This window comes from Schistocerca americana, chromosome 4 (genome assembly GCF_021461395.2).
Source record: "Schistocerca americana isolate TAMUIC-IGC-003095 chromosome 4, iqSchAmer2.1, whole genome shotgun sequence".
Lineage (NCBI taxonomy): Eukaryota > Metazoa > Arthropoda > Insecta > Orthoptera > Acrididae > Schistocerca > Schistocerca americana.
This window is the reverse complement of record NC_060122.1, coordinates 66079175-66106240: the sequence shown is the minus strand read 5'-3', so window position 1 is coordinate 66106240 and position 27066 is coordinate 66079175. Positions and strand designations below refer to the sequence as shown.

The following is a 27066-nucleotide window of genomic DNA, read 5'->3' as shown; positions in this document are numbered from 1 at the left end:
AGAAATACAAACTATGACTTGGACAATGTATTATTTGCAGTCAGATGCTTAAGGAGACACTTGAACACAACATTTTCAAATATTTTTGAGAAAACCAGCAAAAGTGAAACTGGTTGATAGTTTTATGGTATCTCTTTATCTCCGTTCTTGTAAAGAGGCTTAACTTCAGCATATTGAAGCCAGTCTGGAAATGTTCCGCTGAATAGAGATTGATTACACAAATAACTTAAGACAGAACTCAACTTGTATGAGCATTCTTTGATTAATTTCATTGATATGTTATCATACCCATTGGAATACCTAAAATTTAAGGATTTTATGATAAAGGCTACTTCTTTTGGAGATGTGTGTGTTGTTTCCATTTTACTGAAGTTATTTTTAAAGAATGATTGTCTGAATGCCTCTGTGCATGCAGTAATTATTCTATCTTTTCCTCATGATCCCTATATGAGTGATATGTAAGGGGTTGTAGTATATCCCTACAGTTATCAATTAAATACGGTTCTTGAAACTTTGTCCATAGACTATCTCTGGAGGGTTTACATCTGTCTTCAACAGTTTGCCAGTTCCATTGCTTCAGGATCTGTGATACACTCTCCTATGGATTAAACAAATCTGTAACCATTCGTGATGCCCTTCTCTGTATACGTTCAATATCCCCTATTAGTCCTATCTGGTACGGCTTCACAGACTTCAGCAATTCCTAGAACTGGTTGCACAAGTGATTTGTAAGCAATCTCTTTTTCAGACTGATTGCACTTCCCCAGTATTCTACCAATTAACTGAAGACTACCACCTGCTTCACCCACAACTGAACCTATGTGATCATCTCATTTCATAACCTTACGAAGTGTTACACCCAGGTATTTGTACGAGTTGGCTGATTCCAACGGTGACTCATTGCTTTGTTTAGTGCAAAATTTACATTTCTTATCAAGATCTGACTGAATATTTATGCAGCTGTGCTCAGATAGTACTTCATTATAGGTAATTGTATCATCTGCAGAAAGTCTGCTAATACTACCCACATCAAAAAAAGTTTTACATCAACTCAGTTCCGAGAGTTCCAGAACCTGTACAGAAAATTGGAGCAGAGATCAACATAAACATCATTTCCGCCCTTTTTATTGCTCTTGAAAACCACACATTGCATGTTGTACCACCATACAGCAAGACCTTCAGAGGTGGTGGTCCGTACTGGTACCTCTACTACCTGGTAGCACGTCCTCTTGCATTGACACCTGCCTCAAGATGACTGGGTGTTTGTGTTGTCCTCATCATTTCATCATCATTCGTGAAAGTGGGGAGATTGGGCTGAGCAAAGATTAGGAATTTGTACGTGCACTGATAACTGCGCAGTTGAGTGCCCCACAAAGCAATTATCATCATCATCATCATCTTGAATTGATGCATGACTGAATTCGTCATGGCATACTATCCACAAGTTCATCAAGGCATTGTTGGTCCAGACTGTCCCACTGCTCAACAAAGATTCGGCATAGATCCCTCACTTTTCAATATATCCCAGGCATGTTCGATAGGGTTCATGTCTGGAGAACATGCTGGCCACTCTAGTCGAGCGATGTTGTTATCGTGAAGGAAGTCATTCACAAGATATGCCTGACCACTACTGGTGTATGTCGGCCCCACATAATGCCACCCCAAAACAGCAGGGAACCTCCACCTTGCTGCACTCACTGGACAGTGTGTCTAAGGCGTTCAGCCTGACTGGGTTGCCTCCAAACACGTCCCCAACAATTGTCTGGTTGAAAGCATATGAGACACTAATCGGTGAAGAGAACGTGATGCCAATCCTGAGCAGTGCATTCGGCATTTTGTTGGGCTCATATGTACCACGGTGCAGGGTGTCGTGGTTGCAAAAATGGACCTCGCCACGGACGTCGGGAGTGAAACGGCACATCAAGCAGCCTATTGCGCACAGTTTGAGTCATAACACAATGTCCTGTGGCTGCACAAAAAGCATTATTCAACATCATGGCATTTCTGTCAGGGTTCCTCCGAGCCATAATCAGTAGGTAGCAGTCATCCACTGCAGTAGTAGCCCTTAGGCGACCTGAGCGAGGCATATCATCGACAGTTCCTGTCTCACTGTATCTCCTCCATGTCCGAACAACATCACTTTGGTTCACTCCGAGAAGCCTGGTCACTTCCCTGGTTGAGAGCCCTTCCTGGCACAAGGTTACAATGCGGACGCGATCGAACTGCAGTATTGACTGTCTAGGCATGGTTGAACTACAGACAACACGAGCCATGTACCTCCTTTCTGTTGGAATGTCTGGAACTGACTGACTATTGGACCACCTCCATCTAATAGGCACTGCTCATGTTAGGTTGTTTGCATCTTTGGGTGGGTTTAGTGACATCTCTGAACAGTCAAAGTGACTGTGTCTGCGATACAGTACCCACAGTCAATGTCTACCTGCAGGATTTCTGAGTTCTGAGAACTGGGGTGATGCAAAACTTTTTTTGATGTGTGTATTAATATTATGTGGAAGGTCATTAATATACAACACGAGCAGCAAGGGTCCAAACATACTTCCCTGTGGCACACCTGAAGTTACTTATACATCTGACAATGACTCTCCCCCCCAAGGTAACATGCTGTATCCTCCCTACCAAAGACTCCTCCATCCAGTAACGAATTTCACTTCATACCCAATATGATAGCACTTTTGACAATCAGTAAAGGTGTGGTACTGAGTCAAATGCTTTTTGGAAATCAATAAACACTGAATCTCCTTGCTTGGCTTGATCCAAAGTTTTCCTTATGTCATGTGAGAAAAGTGTAAGTTGGGTTTCACATTATCAATGTTTCGGAAATCCATGCTGGTTGGCATTGAATAGGTCATTCTGTTGAAGATACCTCATTATGTTTGAACTCAGAATTTGTTCTACGATTCTATGACAAATCAGTAACAAGGATATTGGACAGTAGTTTTGTGGATAACTTCTACCACCCTTCTTATAGACAGGGATGATTTGTGCCTTTTTCCTAGAACTGGGCAAGGTTTTTTCTTTGAGAGATCTATGACAGATCATAGTTAGTAGAGGGGCTAACTCAGCTGAAAATTCAATACAGAATTTGACAGGAATTCCATCAGAGCCTGGATCTTTGTTCAGTTTCAGTGATTTAAGCTGTTTCTCAACATCACTGACACTAACACTTATTTCACTCATCTATTCAGTGGTATGAAGGTTAAATTGGGGCAATTCTCCTGGATTTTCCTTTGTAAAGGAACATTTGAAGATGGTAAGTTAAGGATTTCAGCTTTTGCTTTACTACCCTTAATTTCAGTTCCTATCTCATTTGCTAGGAATTGGGCACTAACTTTGGTGCCAGTAACAGCCTTTATATAGGACCAAAATTTCCTTGGATTTTGTGAAATATCATTTGACAATATCCTGCTACAGTAGTCACGCATTGCTCTCTTGAGAGCCAAACACATTTCATTCAGCATCTCTCTACCTATAGCACTACACTTTGATTTACACCTATTATGCAGTTAGCTCTGTTGCTTTATAAGTTTCTTTACAGTGACTGTATACCACAGAGGTTCCCTCCCAGTATGAACTGTTTTACTGAGTACATTTCCATCCAGAGTGTGGTCAACTACTCTTTTAAACTTGAACCATAGTTCCTCTACATGCTGCTGCCTTTTGATGAAAGTTTAAAATTACTCATATATATATCTAGTTTTAGATGTCCTTTGTACTTTGGTAATCACTGTTGCCACAACTGTGTCATGATCACTGATACCAGTTTTGGTGTGGACATTCTCAAAGAGGTCAGGTCTATTTGTTGCTATTAGATCCAATATATTTCCATCATGAGTGGGTTTCCTAACTATCTGTTCTAGATAGTTTTCAGAGAAGGCATTCACTGGGGTTTCACAGGACATTGTATCATGCCCCCCACTAACAAAACTGTAATTTTATGAATTATTTGTTGGTGATTAAAGTCTCCACCAATGACTACAATATGAATGGGGAACCTATGTGTAAGTGAACTGAGGGTTTCTGTAAAGCTTTTGGTCACATCAGGAGAAGAGTATGGTGGGTGGCAGAAGGATCCAATTATCATTTTAGGCCCACCCTTGATACTGTGTCTTGCCCAGAAATGTCATAAGCAGCTTCAATTTCTTTCTCAGTGGATTTGGGTTTCTTGTCCACTGCAACAAATACACCACCTCCATTTTCCATTTGCCTATCCTTTCAATATACACTTATATTATCCCAAAAAATCTCACTGGTATCAATTTCACATTTCAACCAGCTTTCTGTACTTAGTATTATGTGAGCTTCACTGCTTTTTACGAGGGCTTCAAACTCTAGCACTTAGTTGCAAATGCTTCGGCAGTTCACAATTACGATTTTAATACTCATCTGTGGGAGACATTCCTTTTGATCTTACACTGAAACTTCTGGGTTTCCTACAGCCATTGTTATCTGGATTGCATGGAGAGTCGCCTAAAGTAAAAAAAAAAAAAAACCTTGTGAGCACCTCACACACAGTCAGCTACCTGAGTAGCAGCTTCTGATGTGTAGTGCACATGTGACCTATTTAGGGGCACCCTACAGTAGTCAACCCTCTGGCAAAATTCCACGAACTCGCAGCCTATCTTGTCTTGGAACTTCCACAGCATCTGTATTTATGGTGATTATCAAACAATGGAAAATTCAAGATGGAGTTACAAAAATTGAAACAGACTTTTGGTCACCACATAGAGGTAGACTGAGTGGCAGAGAGAGAGAGAGAGAGAGAGAGAGAGAGAGAGAGAGAGAGAGTCACTAAAGCCCAGCTGTGACTGCAGTGAGCCACAGTCTCAACAGGGGTGGCTACAGAAGATTATTAGGGTGGGGGGAGGGGGAGGGGGAGGGATAGCAGGGTATGGGTACAGTAAACACTGTAGTCCTGCCTATGGGAAAATGCATGGACATGGTGGGGTCAGGACAGTGGGCTGCTAATTGCAGCATAAGTAGTCTGTGCTGTGGGGGTAAAGGGGGAACAGACAGAAGTAGAGAAGGTGAAAGGGTTATAAGGAAAGAAGCACAAAAAGGGAAAAAGACTATGCAGGTGCCCTGGAGGAGGTGGGGGAAGGGGGAAGATGGTGTGAGTGAGACTGAAGTGGGAGTGAGGAAGGGGACAGAAGCAGGTGGTGGACACAGGCTAGCAAAGGTTGAGATCAGGAACTTATGGCAACAAAGGATATGTTGTGGAGGGTGCCCATCTGAGCAGATCAGAAAAGGTGGTGTTAGTGGAACAAATCCAGATGGCACAGGCTGTGAAGCAGTTTTCAAGTCAAGCACGTAGTACAATGTATAACTGTTACCAATAAAATTGTAACAGTCTCCATAACTTCTGATTCTTCTGCCCAGGCAAGGGCAGTGAAGTAGGGGCCCATGTGCTACAGTGTTAGCACTGATGATGTCACAGTACACAGGCCACCTATCTGCTTCCTCTGATCAAATGATGACATTTACCTATAGTGGACTTGAGAGGCTGCTTATTCACTGTGTTCGTGCCCACGATCAATAACGGACATTTCTTAAATCCAGACATCCAAGAAACTGAAGCCTTTAATATGGCACCACAGAAGTAGGGCTCGTATATCCCTCTCTAAATAAACCACCTCTTGTGTGTTAAATATGTATTTTTATTAACTCCATATCTTCCTGATGCCTATTGCCTAGCTTGGCTACTCTGTACACTGTATATGGCTACAAAGAGTCATCCAGAATAGCACATAAGTATGGAATGCACTGTTTCCTTATGGTGCAAGGGCCTGTTAGACAGCCCTGGTGAACTATGCTTTCATATATCCTCTGATCCCACAATTTCACACACACTGGTGTGTGCATTGACACACAGTAAGTTACTTGTTTCCATATAACTAGGTGCTGCCCAGTGGAGCAACACATTGCTATCTGTTTGAACTGGCCAGGTACAACATTACATACATCAGGCATGCCCACATGTGGAAGCTGGTGTCTGTCTACTAGAATAGTTGCCTACCTACACTTTAATCACAGTGGAGGGCCATGGGATTGGTTTCCACTCTGTGATACAGTGCCCACAAATCACTAGTGGCTGTGCTCTGCCACTGTCACCATGACATAGTCCTCATCACAGCCTGGAGATGCTGATGGTGAGAGTTGAACTGTTATTATCCTACAGCATTGTAATGATTGGTAAGTTGGAAAATTGAATAAGAAGGTCAGGGAATACTATTTTGCAATGTACGACACTTGACAAGAAAAATGAAGCACCCAAAAGACATGGTCAAATGTCAACGTAACCACACACATGCATCACGTGTTGGTATGTAAATGATTACACAGTTGCAATTCTTTATGACGGGTAGAATGTTCATGAGACTGTATTAGCATTTTTCGTGTTTACTGTTGTCACCAGGCATGACATGGTTTAATAGGAGGATAAATAGCCCAGATGATGAGTGAAGGACATGGAGATGCCACATACTCTTCTGAGGCAGCATTATCAGCTCCTGACAGAGTTTGAAAAGGACCTCATAATGGGTCTCCATTTAGCCGGCTGGTCAAATCATGCAATATCCAGATTTGTGGGTCATTCAGATATGATAGTGGCCCTATGTTGGACTGTATGACAACATGAAGCCAGACTTACTGAAAGTCCCAGTTGACCATGTCTGACCACCATAAGGGAGGATTGTCGAAAAGTGCATTAAGCACATCATAAATGCTTCCCATCTGCACCCAACATCTGAGAACAAGTAATGCACTTCTTTCAATATTCTGCGTGAAATGCACCCCGGATGATTTGTGGCATGCCATCAATATTAAACTTTGTGTGCGATCTGTAACCCTCCTATGTACAATGTCAGTATATTTACTTCAAAAATTTTCTCTCAGCCATTGTTTTTTATGTTTACTGAGGTTTCCATGCTATGCAGTTCAACATAATTATGTTGCAGCAGTCTTCACAGGACTTTGTCTCCTTTTATGCGGATGGGTGCTGAAAGAAGGTACTAATTGTCTTCCAAGCTACTTGAATGGTATAAATGGCTGAACTTTAAACTTTCTGTATCAACACTTTCTCTTACAAAACACAATACTGTGTCTCAATATACAATATTGTATAAAATGTGGGTTGACAGAGCAAAATGATGTAGTTTGGACATGATCAAGACAACATGTATTCACTACACAAGCCAGTTTGAAAGTCATTTGTCATGGTGTCTGTCATAGTCATGATCTTTTTTTTTTCATTTTTCGCCTTGTCTTCTAAACGCCTTCAAACCAAGATACCACAGAACAAGCAGCCTCACACAGCAGGTGGAGATGCTCACTCACCATCTTGCCTTGTATATGTGATGTATTGAAGATGATCTCCCATCTGTGACAATATCTCCCATAGTGGGATGTCCCAACAGTTACTTACTACTAAATGTCACAAACATCTATCATCATCGTGGAAGCCTGGAAGTGGGACATGTTACTTCATAAAAATGTCACGTCACACTTCATACACCCCCATTGAGACAAAAGATGACATATAAACCATCTTAATCGACTAATTTTAATAACATTATTTACATTTAAAGTCCTTTGGACCTGCTCAAACTTTTATAATGTTACTAATAAAATAGAGAACACTATAGCGCTTCTCTTTGAATCCCAGTTTTTCTTTTGTTTCTGTCTTTATTAATAGCAGTCTTGTTTACAGAACACCCTTTTTATATTTATCACGTACACTGTCTTTCATCACATTGTTTCACATATCTCACAATAGCCATAATATCATTTAACATTTCCCTGCACACATGACTGTAACCATCGAACCATCGGGATGGACTGTAACAATATTATGAAAAGGAAAGTAGCCACTCACCATATAGCAGAGATGTTGAGTCACAGATAGGCACAACAAAACGACAGTCACAAATAAAGGTTTTGGGCAGTAAGGCCTTCATCAATAATAGACCACACACACACACACACACACACACACACACACACACACACACACACACACACAAACAACTCACACACACAGCTGCAGTCACAGGCAACTGAAACCACACTGTGATCAGCAGCACCAGTGCATGATGGGAGTGACGATGGGGGTAAGGGGGGGTGGGGTGGGGTGGGGGGAGGGGAGAGGGTAGGGATGGCAGGGATGGTAGACAGTGGAGTGCTGCAGGTTAGACACAGATTTTGTGTGTGTGTGTGTGTGTGTGTGTGTGTGTGTGTGTGTGTGTGTGTGTGTGTGTGTGTGTGCGCGCGCGCGCGCGCGTGAGCAGGGGGGCAGGGAGGGGGGCAGGGAGGGGGGGGTAGCGGAAACGGAGAGATGTAAAAAGACAGTGTGACGGTGGAATGGTGGCTATGTAGTGCTGGAATGGGAACAGGAAAGGGGCTGAGGATGGATGAAGACAGCAACTAACGAAGGTTGAGACCAGGAGAGTTACAGGAATGTAGGCTGTTTTGCAGGGAAAGTTCTCACCTGCACAATTCAGAAAAGCTGGTGTTTGTGAGAAGGATTCGTGTGGCACAGGCTGTGAAGCAGTCACTGAAATGAAGGATGTCATGTTTGGGTGGTCCACTTGTTTTTTGGCCACAGTTTGTTTGTGGCCATTCACGTGGACAGACAGCTTGTTGTTTGTATGCCTACATAGAATGCAGCACAGTGGTTGCAGCTCAGCTTGTAGAACACATGAGCGGTTTCACAGGCAGCCCTGTCTTTGATGGGGTACGTGATGTTAGTGGCATTTCAGGGCACAACAATAGGTAGTCGATGGTGGAGAATGTACGAGGGCTGTTCAGTAAGTAATGCAACACATTTTTTTTCTCGGCCAATTTTGGTTGAAAAAATCGGAAATTTCTTGTGGAATATTTTCAAACATTCCCGCTTCGTCTCGTATAGTTTCATTGGCTTCCGACAGGTGGCAGCGCTGTACGGAGCTGTTAAAATGGCGTCTGTAACGGATGTGCGTTGCAAACAACGGGCAGTGATCGAGTTTCTTTTGGCGGAAAACCAGGGCATCTCAGATATTCATAGGCGCTTGCAGAATGTCTACGGTGATCTGGCAGTGGACAAAAGCATGGTGAGTCGTTGGGCAAAGCATGTGTCATCATCGCTGCAAGGTCAAGCAAGACTGTCTGATCTCCTGCAATGGCGGAGCATGCGAACACACTCGTTCGAGATGATCGACGGATCACCATCAAACAACTCAGTGCTCAACTTGACATCTCTGTTGGTAGTGCTGTCACAATTGTTCACCAGTTGGGATATTCAAAGGTTTGTTCCCGCTGGGTCCCTCGTTGTCTAACTGAACACCATAAAGAGCAAAGGAGAACCATCTGTGCGGAATTGCTTGCTCGCCATGTGGCTAGGGTGACAATTTCTTGTCAAAGATTGTTACAGGCGATGAAACATGGGTTCATCACTTCGAACCTGAAACAAAACGGCAATCAATGGAGTGGCGCCACACCCACTCCCCTACCAAGAAAAAGTTTAAAGCCATACCCTCAGCCGGTAAAGACATGGTTACAGTCTTCTGGGACGCTGAAGGGGTTATTCTGTTCGATGTCCTTCCCCATGGTCAAACGATCAACTCTGAAGTGTATTGTGCTACTCTTCAGAAATTGAAGAAACGACTTCAGAGTGTTCGTAGGCACAAAAATCTGAACGAACTTCTCCTTCTTCATGACAACGCAAGACCTCACACAAGTCTTCGCACCCGAGAGGAGCTAACAAAACTTCAGTGGACTGTTCTTCCTCATGCACCCTACAGCCCCGATCTCGCACCGTCGGATTTCCATATGTTTGGCCCAATGAAGGACGCAATCCGTGGGAGGCACTACGCGGATGATGAAGAAGTTATTGATGCAGTACGACGTTGGCTCCGACATCGACAGCATTGAATGGAGATTACGTTGAAAAATAGTGTTGTGTAGCTAAAAGATTGGGGAATAACCTGGTGTATTTCAATTCTGAATAAAACAACCCCTGTTTCAGAAAAAAAATGTGTTGAATTACTTATTGAACTGCCCTCGTAATTCAGTTGCTCCAGTCCTGGTTGGTACTGAGTTACAAAGGGAATGCTCCTCTGCGGCTGGACAGTGGGACTTTGGGAGGTGGTGAGAGACTGGAAAGATAAGGCATGGGAGATTTGTTTTTGTACAAGGCTGGCAGGATAACTACAGTCTGTGAAGGCTTCAAATGAAACCCTTGGTATATTTCAAGAGGGACCACTCCTCACTACAGATGCGACGACCATGGTTGGCTAGGCCGTAAGGAAGGGACTTCTTGGTATGGAAAATGTGGCAGCTGTCAAAGTGGAGGTATTGCTGGTGGTTAGCATGTTTGATATAGATTGAGGTACTGATGTCTTTGAGGTCACAAAGATGTCAATGAATCTGAACCAGGTGAGGGGTTTAGGATTCTGGGTTTTTAGGAAGGGTTCCTCTAGATGGCTCATGAATAGTTTGGCATAGGATAGTGCCATGCAGGTGCCCAGAGCTATAGGCCGGATTTGTTTGTAGGTAATGCCTTCAAAGGAGAAGTAATTGTTGGTGAGGATACAGTTGGTCACGGCAACAAGGAAGGAGGTTGCTGGTTTGGAATCCCTACCATATTATCCCTCCCCCTCTCCAACCCAGCCTCCTCCTTAGCCCCACCCAGTTGCCACTCCCACCATGCACTGGTGCTGCTGCTCGCAGTATGGTTTCAGTTGCCTGAGATTGCAGTAGTGTGTGTGAGTTACGTGTGTGTGTGTGGGGGGGGGGGGGGGGGGTCTATAAAGCTTTATTTGTGACATTCTTTTTGTTGTGCCTATCTGCGACTCAGCATCTCCGCTATATGGTGAGTGGCAGATTTCCTTTTCATAATATTGTGACTGTAAATATTTCAACATAAATGAACTTTCCTTTCACAAATCGATGAGAGCCCCGCTCTCCACTTCAACCATTATATCCTAAAATTATTTTCTACTTTATCTCTGTTTAAAAGCATAATACTTCTCCATGCCAACAGACTATCTTTCTTTTAAGTATTTACACTCTTAACATACCTACAACTTTATGTCTTCTGTTGGTTTTGCCAGTCACCGGTACAGTTTCACTAGAAGTGTTGTAATCTCTCACAAAACCTATTCCCGTTACCTTAACTTACTCCAATACATGGATTATTTTCACTTCAGTTTAGATCATACATACATCCTACTCTGTCTCATGCTAACTAGAGGATTTATGTGCGAGATATTTCACAAGCTTCCTTTTGCCTTGTCATCTTATATTTATGATTGTATCCTTTTTTCTGAAAAGAAAAGTTGCTACTCGAGATATAGCGGAGATGTTGAGTCACAGTTAGGCTCTTTTTGTTGCGCCTATCTGTAACTCAGCATCTTCACTATATGGCGAGTAGCAACTTTCCTCTTCATAATATTGTTACATTCCATCCTGGATTTTTCACTGTTTGATTGTATACTGTATATATTTTATGCACCAGAGGCAGCCACTGCTATTTCACTCTAAATCACTAAATGCTTAAGCATCTCTCTTATGGACCCAAGGAGATACATGCTGATCCGTAAATTGAATCCACGATTGATAACTGTGAATCCCAGGCATTTATGAAGTCAAGCATGCATGTAAATGCTGCTGTCCTTCTCTGACATTAACCAAGTAAGTCTCTTTACATTGTACCAATTTGGAGAACAGTCTGCGAATAGGAACAACAATTACTTGCTAATGCTTCTTTACTTTCCAATGTATGGTGCTAGTGTCATCTTATGAGTCCACCTTCCCTAATATGGTTCGAGGTCATTCCTTCTGTGGAATTACCTGAAACCTAGGTGAAGGCCATCCCTTCAGTAGGCCCACCTACCCTTTACTCTCCAACAAATTCATTATGCCAGGTACACTGCATCACAAACACTAATCAACACGCAAATCGTCCAAAATTCTTTCCTTATTTATTTAAATGAAGATATTGCTCCTTACCCTTTTGACTCTTCCTGGTCACTATAACTTACATTCCCATGATCCTCCAAATTTACATTCACACCTATACTTCTTTTCATTTGGTGTCTCAATGCTGGTATTTCAGACCACTTATCATTTGAGCAGACTGTGGTAATGTCTATAAAATCTTCAATCCTACATGCTACCATAAAATAGTGCTACACATATTTTAACTTCTCCCAGCATGAACATATTATCTCTTTTTCAGGTCTGAAGGAGTATTGAAGTATGAAGTTACAGCTTCTCTTAATCACTCATCCTTTCACATTCATAGCTCATATTACATGAGTACCCACAACTGACTAGACTTTCCTAATTTCAACACTTTTGAAGTGTTTTTGAATGTCTTCTTAAGTGTTTGGAGCTGAGTCAAAACACTGACATTTGATGTTATGTTTAACATAACATGTTAAATTACCTTTAACGTAACTCAAATACTGTTAATTATCTTCTTTATAAGGAGGTCCAGCAAATCAGTATCTCTGTAGAACCATGCGTGGCCCTGGAAAGACTTGACATTTTCTCCTTTGCAGGTGTTATTGGTGGAAGTATAAACAATATCAACACCACTGACTGTCACGTACTTGTTTCAGTGGGAGTACAGATCACAATTACTTCGTAACTTGGAGCAGATACAATTCAATTCAAACATAACATCTGCCTTGAAGGCTGCTCGACAAGTAGCAGTTTGTAAGTAAGCACATTTCATTTTAGAGCTTCCTTCGTTTGTTGCTGTTTACATTCTTGGAGATTGTGTCCGCTCCTTAACAGCCAAGACACTGCCAAGGCGCGACGTCAAAACATAAAAGGCATCACCCACAGCAGGTGAAGATGTTTACTCCCCATCACACCTTGCCAATTACTTGAACCGCACACCTCTCTGTTAACTCTGCACAAACATGAAACACAATGACTACACACAATATGTGTTTCGTGACTTATTCCCTACCTAATATTACTTTACTAGTTTGTCACAATCATCTTTCCTTGTCATAAATAGGAAGTGGGAAATGTAGTTTGTCTAAACAGCCTGTAATACTACAGAGTCCCTAACTTAAAGGAAAGATGTTGAGATAACTCTTTACTCTGCTAGTTACAAATGAATCCTTGTAACATAAAATTGTAACTTATTTAATGATAACTAACCTTTTGTTAAGGAGAAAATACTCCAGCTACAATAACAAGGCACAAGTCATGTATGGTCCCATCCATTTCCTGTTCTGAATACTATTTTTAGTATTGTCCTTTCAATTTTAATGTTTAAGAAAATGATAAGTTTTCTATTTAAAATGGCTCTGAGCACTATGGGACTCAACTGCTGAGGTCATTAGTCCCCTAGAACTTAGAACTAGTTAAACCTAACTAACCTAAGGACATCACAAACATCCATGCCCGAGGCAGGATTCGAACCTGCGACCGTAGCGGTCTTGCGGTTCCAGACTGCAGCGCCTTTAACCGCACGGCCACTTCGGCTGGCTAGTTTTCTATTTAGTTTCAGCCAGCTTCTGCTATGCAGTGTTACCTTACAGTGTGCTGAAAGTAGGAGACGAGGTACTGGTGGAAGTAAAGCTGTGAGGACGGGGCGTAAGTCGTGCTTGGGTAGCTCAGTTGGTAGAGCACTTGCCCGCAAAAGGCAAAGGTCCCGAGTTCAAGTCTTGGTCCGGCACACAGTTTTAATCTGCCAGGAAGTTTCATATCAGCGCACACTCCGCTGCAGAGTGAAAATCTCATTCTGGAAACATCCCACAGGCTGTGGCTAAACCATGTCTCCGCAATATCCTTTCTTCCAGAGGTGCTAGTTCTGCAAGGTTTGCAGGAGAACTTCTGTGAAGTTTGGAAAGTAAGAGACGAGGTAATGGTGGAAGTAAAGCTGTGAGGACAGGGCGTGAGTTGTGCTTGGGCAGCTCAGTTGGTAGAGCACTTGCCCGCGAAGGGCAAAGGTCCTGAGTTCGAGTCTCGGTCCGGCACACAGTTTTAATCTGCCAGGAAGTTTCACTTTCTTACATTGTTGTTACCTGAGGCGTTACCTGCTGGGTATATGTCTGCTATATGATCTCTGGAGTCTAATCTCAGTACAGGCTCTTGTCAACTTGTCTGAAACATCTCTGCTCCAAACCATAATTCATCTCAGCTATCAGGTAAGTCTATTCAAAACCATCCTTTGCCTGTGCTATCAGGTATGTTTATAACTAATTTGGAGAAAACTTCCATATCATGATCATTAGCAACTATACAACTTCATACTTATGTATGAACTATTCTTATACTTGTTCTAAGAACAGACGCTGTGTCAAACCACTATACGGTTACAGATGTGGGTGTCCAGCTTTTTCCCTTCACACTCAAAAAAATATGGTGCAGGCCATTCATCTGACCAAGGTATAGACCATACCTTCCAAGGGTTCGCCTATCTTTACACCTCTCCTATGTATACTAATCAATACAGGTCATTCCTCCCATGGATTCACATGACTAAGGCATAGGCATTCCTCCTATGGATATGTCTATCCTTTTCTTCTCCAACGCCTATTGTGATTTTGGGTACACCGCATTTTAACTTCATCAGTAAACCTAGCTATTAGCCCTTTTCTATAATCTTTATTCACTTTAAATGAGAAGATTCCCCATAATAATTTTATGCTGACTTTACTTGATTACTCTCTACTTCTGCACTTTAACTCCTCTTTTTTCAACTTATTTTTTTACTTGTTACTCTTGTTTACAATGAGTACAACAACACCATGTGCACATGGTTCTCACCTCTATGATTCTGCTTCTGCTCTTTGATAAGTATTTTCTTATCTTCCAATCTCTTATACCTACCAGATTTAGAAAACACTTGACTATTTGAGTATATTCAATGTACTTCCTTTTAACATACTAGGATAATGTTAACAACTCATCTCCTGTTCTGTAAAATCCTTCCTCGTGAACATATGTTAATGTTCTAATTCCTATCCTGCATAATGTGCTTCTTGTTGAGAATGCGTTAACACACCACTCTTTAATATACTATTTCTTGTTGTGTTACGCATGATAGCATGCCATCAATTTCCCTGACCCACTATGTTCTCCATGGACTCTCTTCCCTACAACATGTGTGGGCATGACTAACATACGTCATCTAAGCAACACACTATAAAATTCTGTGAGTCTACTGTCATCATCATATGTGAAATACTCTCCAGTGCAATCCTACTGCTGTATGTCGTAACTTCAATTATCTGGATGGTAAAGAGGAAGGATCCTGCAAAAGAAACTTTGCATATGGACAGAGTGACGATAGATTTGGTACTCCTGAGGGAGAAGTAAGAAAAGAAGACAAAGAGACAGGTATGTCAGATCGAAGTAAAAAAGGAGTCAGCACCCCATAAATAGATTCCCTTACCACCCTCCACCCCAAGGACCCTATCTGCTAAGGTATTTCACTGTGGTGACAAGAGAAGCAGGTGTTCGGCATTTCTTACAAAATAGCTTTGCCACAGTTTCACTCCTAGAGAAAACTCAAAAATTGACACTAACAAACCACTAGGAAATGCCACAGAGCAGGAAGCATTTTCACGTACGTTGTCGTAAAACTGTCACTATAATCGTTAAAGTCAGTCTATTCATCCATCAATACATTTTTAGAAGTGATACCTCACTACCCATGATTGACACCCCCCCCCCCCCCCCCCCCACCAAAAAACAAAAATCACATATAAACCCAACCGTACTATTCTCTTTCATTCAGTTTTATGAAATGTATAAAGCTGATAACATTTTACTTCTAATTCTTAAATAGTCATTTTACTACATTCATAGTTTATCAGAAGTATGTTGTCATTGCTATTTCACTTCTCTATACTTTTGTAGTACTAAATGTTCCTCCTTATAATATCATATGAGAATAAAAATAAAATCCTTCTTATTCTTTTTCATGTACCATATGTACATGGTAACATATAGTGAAATGAATGACATGGAAATATTAACTGTCACATATTCATGATAAATCTAATCTTTAGTACAGTTAAGTTTATGGACTAATTGATAATTTATTAACTTAACATAGCATTTCAGTAGTGACAAAACAAGCACTAGACACTATAAGTCCATCTGTTGTACACATAGGGACCTCACTGGCCATTTTCACGTTGAGCTCAGACTCTTTTTGTGTTCTTACAGTTATTTTTATGGAAGAAGTGACAGTGGAAGATATTACTTCACTAGAAGATAACAAGACAGTCAAAGAAAGAAAGAAATTCTCTCTGGGTAAACTAAAAAGAGAAATATGGAAATAATTTAATGGGTCAGCTGTTGGTCGTCAATCCACCAAATTCCGAATTCATGAAGGACATAAACTTCCTGGGGCCTTGCATCTTTTAAGAATATCTATATTGTACAATTATTTACTTTGTCCTGCATCAATATACTGCTTTCGGATGTGATATGTCTTGGACTCTGAATGGTCCCCTGTACCAAGGGAATATTTATTTGCCTCCTCCTTTAAGCTTGAGCTATGATGAAAATCACGCACTAATACCGTATCATCTAGGTGTAATAGCTTTATCATTAGAAGTCTTGATTCCTTTCTCTAGTACCTTCCGCCGCAGAAGTCGAACACGCAGAAGTTGAACATGCGGCAGAACAAATGGACATGGTCAGCCCATAGAGGGCTCCGCCTCCGCGGCAGCTATTCCGCACAGCGGCTCTCCCGCAGCGAGGGCGTCACCACTAAGCCACGTGCAGACAGCGGCCAATAGCCGCTCCCTCCGGTTTCATATATAGGGACCCGCTCTGCCCTAGTCCAGCCAGTCTGGTACTTGCTCTGGATTTCGTTTCTATCTCAGCGGTACTGCGTTCTGGTTGTTGCTCGTTGTTGACACTTGCCTGGCTCTGGTTCCAAGTGGATTTACGTTTGGTGTTTGGTGTTGTGGTTTCCACAAGCCTCCGTTGTTTATCTCTTCCTTGTTGTGTCGCTCATAGTCGGTCGTGGTCTGTTGTCCGACTCGTCCTGTGTTTACCTGGTGGTGCGTGCTCCACCGCCGGCGGCTTCCCCGCCTCGCAGCTCTGATCTGCAGCCCAAGGCATTACCGCTGTTGGTTGTGGTTACTACACTTTCTGTGCCTATCATGCAGATTCTCCTGTACCCTTTCTTGCAATTTTTCTAAGTCAGTCTCTGGTGATAATGGCCAGGTAAAAATTTTCAACAAGGGTTTTCCTATAAGGATTTTATTCATAATCTCTAACAGAGCTGATCTTGTTGACATATGTGGTAGTTCATTTAGGATTACCTGAAATTCTGGAACTAGTTGTGTCCATGTAGTATGTTTTCCAGAACAGTAAGTTCTACAAAATAGTCCTAATTCCATTGTAATGCATTTGCCCGAGTTAATTTGTGGATTATAGTATTTTGGATCTAACAACTATAATGCCAATTTTTCCTATATGCTTACAGACCAGTATTCTCTCTTAAATTTTCTTTAAAGTCCTCCTAAGATGTAAAATATTCAGAATGACTGGTTCCCCATTCCACTGCATCTCCTACTGAGTAACTTAAGGCATGATCTATCTTCTACCATCCTCCCAGTTGTGCACAAAGATCAGGAAAATATTGTCAAAAAATAGGTCAGATGAACTACTTCATTTCATCTGATTTTTCGCAATCGCTTTGATGAATTCATATTATTTACTAGTAATAACTCTTCTAGTAAATTACCCAATAACCGCTACTACTTACAGCCATTACTCTGCAATATCTGCCTTAAAAGAGTGATGTCGTCGTTGTGGTCTTCAGTCCTGAGACTGGTTTAATGCAGCTCTCCATGCTACTCTATCCTGCGCAAGCTTCTTCATCTCCCAGTACCTACTGCAGCCTACATCCTTCTGAATCTGCTTAGTGTATTCATTTCTTGGTCTCCCTCTAGGATTTTTACTCTCCACGCTGCCCTCCAGTACTAAATTAGTCATCCCTTGATGCCTCAGAACATGTCCTACCAATCGATCCCTTCTTCTAGTCAAGTTGTGCCACAAACTCCTCTTCTCCCCAATTCTATTAAATACCTCATCATTAGTTATGTGATCTACCCATCTAATCTTCAGCATTCTTCTGTAGCACCACATTTCGAAAGTTTCTATTCTCTTCTTGTCTAAACTATTTATCGTCCATGTTTCACTTCCATACATGGCTACACTCCATACAAATACTTCCAGAAACGGCTTCCTGACACTTTAATAAATACTCGATGTTAACAAATTTCTCTTCTTCAGAAACACTTGCCACTGCCATTGCCATTGCCATTGCCAGTCTACATTATATATCCTCTCTACTTCGACCATCATCAGTTATTTTGTTCCCCAAATAGCAAAACTCCTCTACTACTTTAAGAATCTCATTTCCTAATCTAATTCCCTCAGCATCACCAGACTTAATTTGACTACATTCCATTATCCTCGTTTTGCTTTTGTTGATGTTCATCTTGCATCCTCCTTTCAAGACACTGTCCATTCCGTTCAACTGCTCTTCCAAGTCCTTTGCTGCCTCTGACAGAATTACAATGTCATCAGCGAACCTCAAAGTTTTTATTTCTTCTCCATGGATTTTAATACCTACTCTGAACTTTTCTTTTGTTTCCTTTATTGCTTGCTCAATATACAGATTGAATAGCATCAGGGAGAGGCTACAATCCTGTCTCACTCCTTTCCCAACCACTGCTTCCCTTTCATGTCCCTCGACTCTTATAACAGCCATCTGATTTCTGTACAAATTCTAAACAGCCTTTCGCTCCCTGTATTTTACCCCTGCCACCTTCAGAATTTGAAAGAGGGTATTCCAGTCAACATCGTCAAAAGCTTTCTCTAAGTCTACAAATGCTAGAAACGTAGGTTTGCCTTTCCTTAATCTTCCTTCTAAGATAAGTCGTAGGGTCAGTATTGCCTCATGTGTTCCAACATTTCTACGGAATCCAAACTGATCTTCTCCGAGGTCGGCTTCTACCAGTTTTTCCATTTGTCTGTAAAGAATTCGCGTTAGTATTTTGCGGCTGTGACTTATTAAACTGATAGTTCAGTAATTTTCACATCAGTCAACACCTGCCTTCTTGGGGATTGGAATTATTATATTTTTCTTGAAGGCTGAGGGAATTTCGCCTGTCTCATACATCTTGCTCACCAGATGGTAGAGTTTTGTCAGGACTGGCTCTCCCAAGGCTGTCAGTAGTTCTAATGGAATGTTGTCTACTCCCGGGGCCTTGTTCCAACTTAGGTCTTTCAGTGCTCTGTCAAACTCTTCACGCAGTAGCATTTCTCCCATTTCATCTTCATCTACATCCTCTTCCATTTCCATAATATTGTCCTCAAGAATATCGCCTCAGTATAGATCCTCTATATTCTCCTTCCACCTTTCTGCTTTCCCTTCTTTGCTTAGAACTGGGTTTCCATCTGAGCTCTTGATATTCATACAAGTGGTTCTCTTTTCTCCAAAGGTCCCTTTAATTTTCCCGTAGGCAGTATCTATCTTACCCCTAGTGAGATAAGCCTCTATATCCTTATATTTGTCCTCTAGCCATCCCTACTTAGCTGTTTTGCACTTCCTGTCGATCTCATTTTTGAGCGGAGAAAATCTCCGACCCAGCCGAGAGTCGAACCCAGGCCCTTAGGATTGACATTCTGTCACCCTGACCACTCAGCAACCAGGGCCGGACATGTGTTTCACGAAGACCACTGATGTTATTTGATTTCAATAAAATCAAATACGTTTGGTGACAAAAATATGCATTTCCTTGGAGTCGCAAGACATATGTAAAATACCTTCGCTGAGTTCAGAAATAATCTCAGAAAAATGTAGGCCACTTGAAAGAAATGTTTAAGGCACGGAAGAGTTGTGTAAACTAACACTATAGATGACTGCCAATAAAATGTTGGTTCTACTACGCTCATTATTGTCAGTTATTGCTCATTGTATTGTGTCTATTATTTTAGAGGTATTGTGTGTCCACCTGCTAAGCTGAGTGGCAACTTATTTTCCCAACATGCAGCAGGCCCGGGTTTGACTCCCGGCCAGTTTGGAGATTTTCTACACTTGTGGACTGGGTGTTGTGTTGTCCTCATCATCATTTCAAGATCACCTACGTGCAAGTTACCCAATGTGGCATCACCTATACGAAGACTTGCAACCCGGCGGTGAAATTTCCTCGGATGGGGCCTCCCAGCCATCAATGCCACATGACAATTTCATTCTACATTTCATTGTGCGATTTTTCTTTTGAGAAATATATGAGTACATGACGTACAAACCGCCAACAACTGCCACAATTTTTTTCTGCTTATAATCCATACTTTCTAATATATGAACTCCTTTCAAAGTGCCAAAATGTACTAGAATATACAAAATGGCTATAAAACACCGCACTGTACAATGTACTTGTGGTGAGACAGTCGCAATTCCTGAAATCTATCACCCGTGGCCTCCAGCCTGCCAAGAAGCACTGCAGTCCTGGGTCCTTGGATAAACCATGAAAATCCACTGCACTACGCCACACACAAACAGACCCGGCCTGCGGTCAGATCGATGAGACTAGATCCGATGGGCATGGCCTGCACATTAGTGGGCTTCAGACCGGCTGGCCCGATCCATTCACAGTTACCCGCAGGAATGGCATGCGGTTTTGGCCCATCGTTGAAGTCCACTTGCATGGCTAACATCATGTATCACAGACATCATGTTGATAAAATGAGACTGTGATGATCAATCCATGCAACAGATAACTTGCTCGAATACTCTGAGAATCAATACTAATGAGGATAGGAAACAAATCACGGTAAAGATGATCACTGAGCCACACACAGGCACGTAGGGAAGATAATCACACTACCACAACTAAATTTTTGGCCACAGCTTTTGTCAGAAAATGAGAGCACACACACTTTCACATAATCACTCAGACACAATTCATGCACATATGACTGCTGTCTCTGGCTACTCCATCACCAGTCTCTGACCATCAGATCCAAACACTCACATGTCATGCCTCCCTGACTCTCATTGGCAGCTGCTAGGCTAGTGGCAAGATGTGGTGGAAGCACTGACTGCAAGCTGAGGGAATAGTAGGAAGGGGAGAAGCGGAAAGAATGAGGCAGTAGGGGAGCAGCGCATGTATTCAGCTGAGCCCATCCTGAAACAATGCATTATATCTCAGTAAACAAACCATTTTATCTACTGAGACAAAAATGAGATTTTTCCAGTGTTTTTTTCAAATTTCCCTGATGCGTTTTAAATTCCCTGATTTCCAGAACTTGTGGCAACCCTGGAAAGTCTTAGCTCAGACCTTGGCAGCCAGAGACAGTGGTCATGTGTGCAAGTTGCGTTTGTATGAAGTGGTGTGTGTGTGTGTGTGTGTGTGTGTGTGTGTGTGTGTGTTTTGTCTATTTGAGGAGAAGGTCCTTTGGCCAAAGCTTACGTGTTTAGTAATCTTTTTATTGTGCCTGTCTGAGTCTCAAATTCTCCACTGTACAGTGAATAGCAGTCTTTCGTTTTCATAATATTGTCATTAATCCTTCCTGGATTTTCCATTGTTTAATCTGATAATAAATCCACTTACAGCAAAGTAGATATGCAATGTACTTCTATCCTCATTCCTAACACACTTAACTTTTGAAAACCATATATCACCATCAGAAGAGATGCAGATAAATTACTTAACAGTATTTTCTCCACTTTTTTGCAGCTTCTCTGCATCCGCCTTTATTTTTTCACACTGGCACAATCTCTCAAAATGACTTTTTCTGCTGTTCTTCTCTTTCCCCATCAATGCCTTTTCTCTGACCCCCCCCCCCCATATGCTCTAACCAATATCGTTACACGCCATGTAATGTAACAAATGAGTACTACCTGTCTATTTTGTCATCAGCTCCCAATAATTATCAATTTCCTCCAAGTTTATTACATGTCCAATAAAGTTGTTTATGTAACATTAATAGGTACACGAAAACCTGCAAATTAGTTATCAGACAAAGTTCAATTTAATTTTACTGTTCAGTCTCTTCTTCTCACAGCACTGAGTCCATTGATACCATTAGTTTGGCTATAGATTAAGTTAATTAAAAGTTATAATTAATTTAAGATAATAGTCCACTTCGATAAGTAGAGAAACCTATGAGCTAATTGGCAGATACCAATGTAATAATCTACACCATTTGAAAGCCAAGCATTCCAACTTTACAGTAAAATACTTTAAATTAGCTGAAACATATGAAATCTTATGAAATAATTAAATCTGAAGTTGTGGTATACTACCCATCTTCATTGTAGATTTTGCCCAAACCACTATTGGACTCTGACCTTCAACTCCCTACTTTTGTTACTATAACTTATCTGTACAGTATCACATACAACACTACTAACAATTTCATGTAACTCACTATGGGTTTGAATATGGTGCTTATATTTGTAAATAAAGGATTAACATCGTGGAGGCATAATAGTATCTGCATATTTTTCTAAGTTTCTAACCAGTAGCATTTTTTATAAGATAAATTCTTGTAAAAGCTTGTAGTTATTTCAAAACAACCAAATTTAATCTTATCTATTTTCAAAGTACTATGCAGTTTATGAAACAAGTTAGTTCATACACCAGTCTTTGTAACACCATTTGAATTCCAGAGCATGCAGTCTGCAGTTAGAAATAATAGGCACTACAGCTGTGTTGGTCAGTATGGGAAAGTTCGCCATGATCGGTCTCTAAAATGTACTGTGTTTGAGAAGGACCTCACATCCTGTTGTGTGTCATTTATTAAACTCAATGACAATTTCATTTAATTATTTCATGTTGTGTTGGTGGTTAGTTCCTATGGGACTAAACTGCTGAAGTGATCGGCCCCTAGGCTTACACTTTACTTAATCTACCTTAAACTACCTTGCTCTAAGGACAAAACACACACACACACACACACACACACACACACACACACACACACACACACACACACACACCCGAGGGGAATTCGAACCTCCAACGTGGGGGGAGCTGTGCAAACCGCGACACGACACTTCAGACCACGCGGCTACCCTGCGTGATTTCACATTGTGAATTAGCATTCAACTTTGATAACTGTGATTAACTGAAAATGGTGTGCTGCTACAATAACAATCCAATGCAGCAACAATCTTAATAGTGTGGACATACTTTCACTGTGCAACCTCATTTATTTGTGGTGTCTTTTGCTCAGCCTGAAAACCAGTGTGTTATTCTGGCGAAATTATTCTGCTACCCAACACAGTGGCTAATCTTGTTATTATAATGTTAATTGTTCTTATGCCACACTAAACAGTCACTAATTATCTCATCATGCTTAGGTCTACAGCACGACGACTGTATAGCAGTTTGTAGCTATTCATCTACCTGCATGACTGGCCATCAACTGTTAAGTGTATAAAAATGTTATTAAAAGTCACAGAAATTCAGCCCTATATAATGCGTGATTTACATTATTGGAATCATTCTATTGTCACCAAATGTTTTCAGCCAGTTTCAATGATCAGGAAAGAGGTGCTAGCTAATGAGGGCAACTAAGTAGGTAAGATGGTTTAGTAAGACCTTAGCTCAGAAGTAGTTGCAGAGATAGGTAACTTAACTAGTTACCATGTGTGTGCCAGCCTGCAGTTCAATGTCTATTCTATGTGTGAGTGATGCTCTACGCTAGCAGGAATATTTAAAAATTAGTACTAAGTGTTCCTGATGATTTCTTGATCACATAACATCTTTCAATACTCATGAGAACTAAGGTACTTACCTGTGTGAACTGATAAAACTGCAATACAGAGATGATATCAGAGTCTTATAAAAATAGAAACTACCAATAACAATTATTAAATACTTATGTGAAGTAACTACTTACAACTTGGTGTTTCTTCTGCAAAATTAGATACAGTTCTAGTAATCTGTGTAATGGGGTCATCTCCGATTCGGTTTTCTTGAATATACGGTGATTTGTGAGTACTGGAAGAAGCACTATCACTGTTTGGCATAACAGATGACTCACAGGCAATCCTTTTTATTTTTGCCCGTTTACGAGCATTCCTCCTTTTTTTCTTTATTCCATCTATGGCAGAGTCAGTGTTTTTAGCAGGAGATACAGAACCCTTTCTTTTCCTAGATCTTGGTTGGCGCATTTCAGAATGAGCCTTCTGCTTAGTTTTATACCCATTTTCGTTACACAGATTTGATCCTGTTCTCCATTCATTTCCACGTCTGATATTTCTCTCTCTCTTTTCACCTGTTCAATCACCAAAAAATGTTTAGAATTGCTTTTTGGTCCTCTCCACTTGTGCTTACCCACTCAAGTTATCAAAGTAACTTCAATTAAAACAATTCAAAATTCAATAACAATTTACAAATGGTAACACTAACCCACATCTGTATAGTCTGAACAGCTGGAGTGGATTTTTTGACTGTTCTGTTTGAAGAATAGCTGCAAAACCAAGACAGAAAGCTAATATTACTTTTGGTGAATCACAGTAATTAACCACACACACACACACACACACACACACACACACACACACACACACACACACAGAGAGAGAGAGAGAGAGAGAGAGAGAGAGAGAGAGAGAGAGAGAGAGTGTAGACATGGCAGTATGTCTGTCTAACTTCATAATATACATCACTCACAGATATGTAAATGACTAAAGTTACGATTTTGAAGTTCAAGGTATATACTGCATCAAAATCTAACATGATCTAAGGAATTTTCCACTTTCTGGTGAAGGCACTGGAACTCTACGTTAAGCTAGGTTGATGACCATGTAACACTTTTTTTTGGAGAAAAAACACTTATTTCATCATCTTAATTTCATTTTCCGTTGTTCCTTAGTTGCATCAAAAGTTATAGATGTATGTCCTGTCTTTGCAACTAAATGAAAGACAGTTTGTTTTTTGCCATACACATTTCACTTCTTTTATGTATGAAGCATCTTCATTGGTGATTTACAATGTTACTAATTCATTGTATATTATCCTGGATAGGTCTTTACTCAGTTTTCATAATCGATGTGGCCAATTTTCAGCTTTTTTTTTTTTGAGCACATTTATTTCAACACTTCACCTGCACTGTTCACTCTGTACTGAATGTACAAAGTGAAAAGTGGAAGTGAAGTGTTATAATAAATGTGGTCGAAAAACACTGAAAATCGGCCATCTGGCATATAGAGACCGAGTAAAGACATCTCCAGGATGACACACATGAACTAACAACACTGGTAATTGTTACTGAAGTTGCTCCATAAATAAAAGAAGTGAAACACATGGCAAATAACAATCTGCCTTTCAGTTAGCTGCGAAGACGGAACATACATCCAAGACGTATATCATGGTTAACATTACGGTAAGCAGTGTAAGAATATGTAAATGTGTGTGTATTTCTGAACATGCAATACTTTAGAGGAATACAGACAGGAAGCTTTGTGAAGAAAGGGTTTAATTACACATTTTAGTTTCGTTTTGTTAACCTTCAGACTTACAACTCTAGAGAAAAGTTGTAGGATGTCACTAAGAGTTTGAAATGAGATGGAATTTCTCACACTGTTTAGGGCTTTGATGGCAAACATATGGTTTCACAGAACACACAAAACAGCGAAAACCGCTATGTCAATTGTAAGCACGATTTCAGAGTTCTTTTATTTACTCTTGTTGACACAAATGGCCTATAAATCATACTGCCTCATGAAACGTAATGGCCCATTGAGGCTTATTTAAATGGACAATTCCCGGTCTAATTCAGGATTGCACATGTAAACAAAATATGTAACTCATCCAGAAAAACTTATAACTGAGAAAATAACTGTTTAATCTATTTCAGTTCAAAGTGTAGAAGCTCTGTAAATGAAGGGAATAATTCCCGTGAGGGGAGTCTCCAGTTATTAATAGAAAATATAAATGTATTATTGTAATTTCTTATTTGAGAGTTTATTCTCGAAAGAATTAAGAGACATGTACTAATATCGTAGTGTACTTACTGTACTGAGCAGATAAAATGAAACATTCCATGTGGGAAAAATATATCTAAAAACAAAGATGATGTACCTTACCAAACGAAAGCGTTGGCATGTTGATAGACACACAAACAAACACAAACACACACACAAAATTCAAGCTTTTGCAACCAACGGTTGCTTCATCAGGAAAGAGGGAAAGATGAAAGGATGTGGGGTTTAAGGGAGAGGGTAAGGAGTTATTCCAACCCTGGGAGTGGAAAGACTTACCTTAGGGGAAAAAAGGACAGGTATACACTCGCGCATACACACACATATCCATCCGCACATATACAGACACAAGCAGACATTTGTAAAGGCCTATATATAATAGAGGGAAACATTCCACGTGGGAAAAATATATCTAAAAACAAAGATGCTGTAACTTACCGAACGAAAGCATTGGTATGTTGATAGAGACAATAACAAACACAAACACAAACACACACACACACACACACACACACACACACACACACACACAAATTTCGAGCTTTTGCAACTCACGGTTGCTTCATCAGGAAAGAGGGAAGGAGAGGGAAAGACGAAAGGATGTGGGTTTTAAGGGAGAAGGTAAGGAGTCATTCCAGTCCCGGGAGCGGAAAGACGTACATTAGGGAGAAAAAGGGACAGGTATACACTCACACAAGATGTCTGCTTGTGTCTGTATATGTGCGGATCGATGTGTGTGTGTGTGTGTGTGTGTGCGCGCGCGAGTGTATACCTGTCCTTTTTCCCCCTAAGGTAAGTCATCCCCCTCCCGGGATTGGAATGACTCCTTACCCCCTCCCTTAAAACCCACATCCTTTCGTCTTTCCCTCTCCTTCCCTCTTTCCTGATGAATCAACCGTTGGTTGCGAAAGCTTGAATTTTGTGTATGTTTGTGTGTCTTTCAACATGCCAGTGCTTTTGTTTGGTAAGTCACATCATCTTATAGAGGGAAACATTCCACGTAGGAAAAATATATCTAAAAACAAAGATGATGTGACTTACCAAATGAAAGTGCTGGCAGGTCGACAGACACACAAACA

General features: G+C 40.9%; 1 protein-coding gene across 1 annotated transcript in view; it reads right to left on the bottom strand.

Moving 5' to 3' along the window:
- LOC124613263 (zinc finger protein on ecdysone puffs-like) overlaps nt 1–27066 on the bottom strand; it is a 173707-nt gene that overhangs the window by 136580 nt on the left and 10061 nt on the right. Inside the window, exons 2-3 of the mRNA XM_047141954.1 lie at nt 24414–24474; nt 23902–24279 (exon numbers count right to left, since the gene is read on the bottom strand). Of these exons, the coding sequence (XP_046997910.1) occupies nt 23902–24175 (274 nt within the window). The 5' untranslated portion in view covers nt 24176–24279; nt 24414–24474. The remainder of the gene's footprint in view (nt 1–23901; nt 24280–24413; nt 24475–27066) is intronic.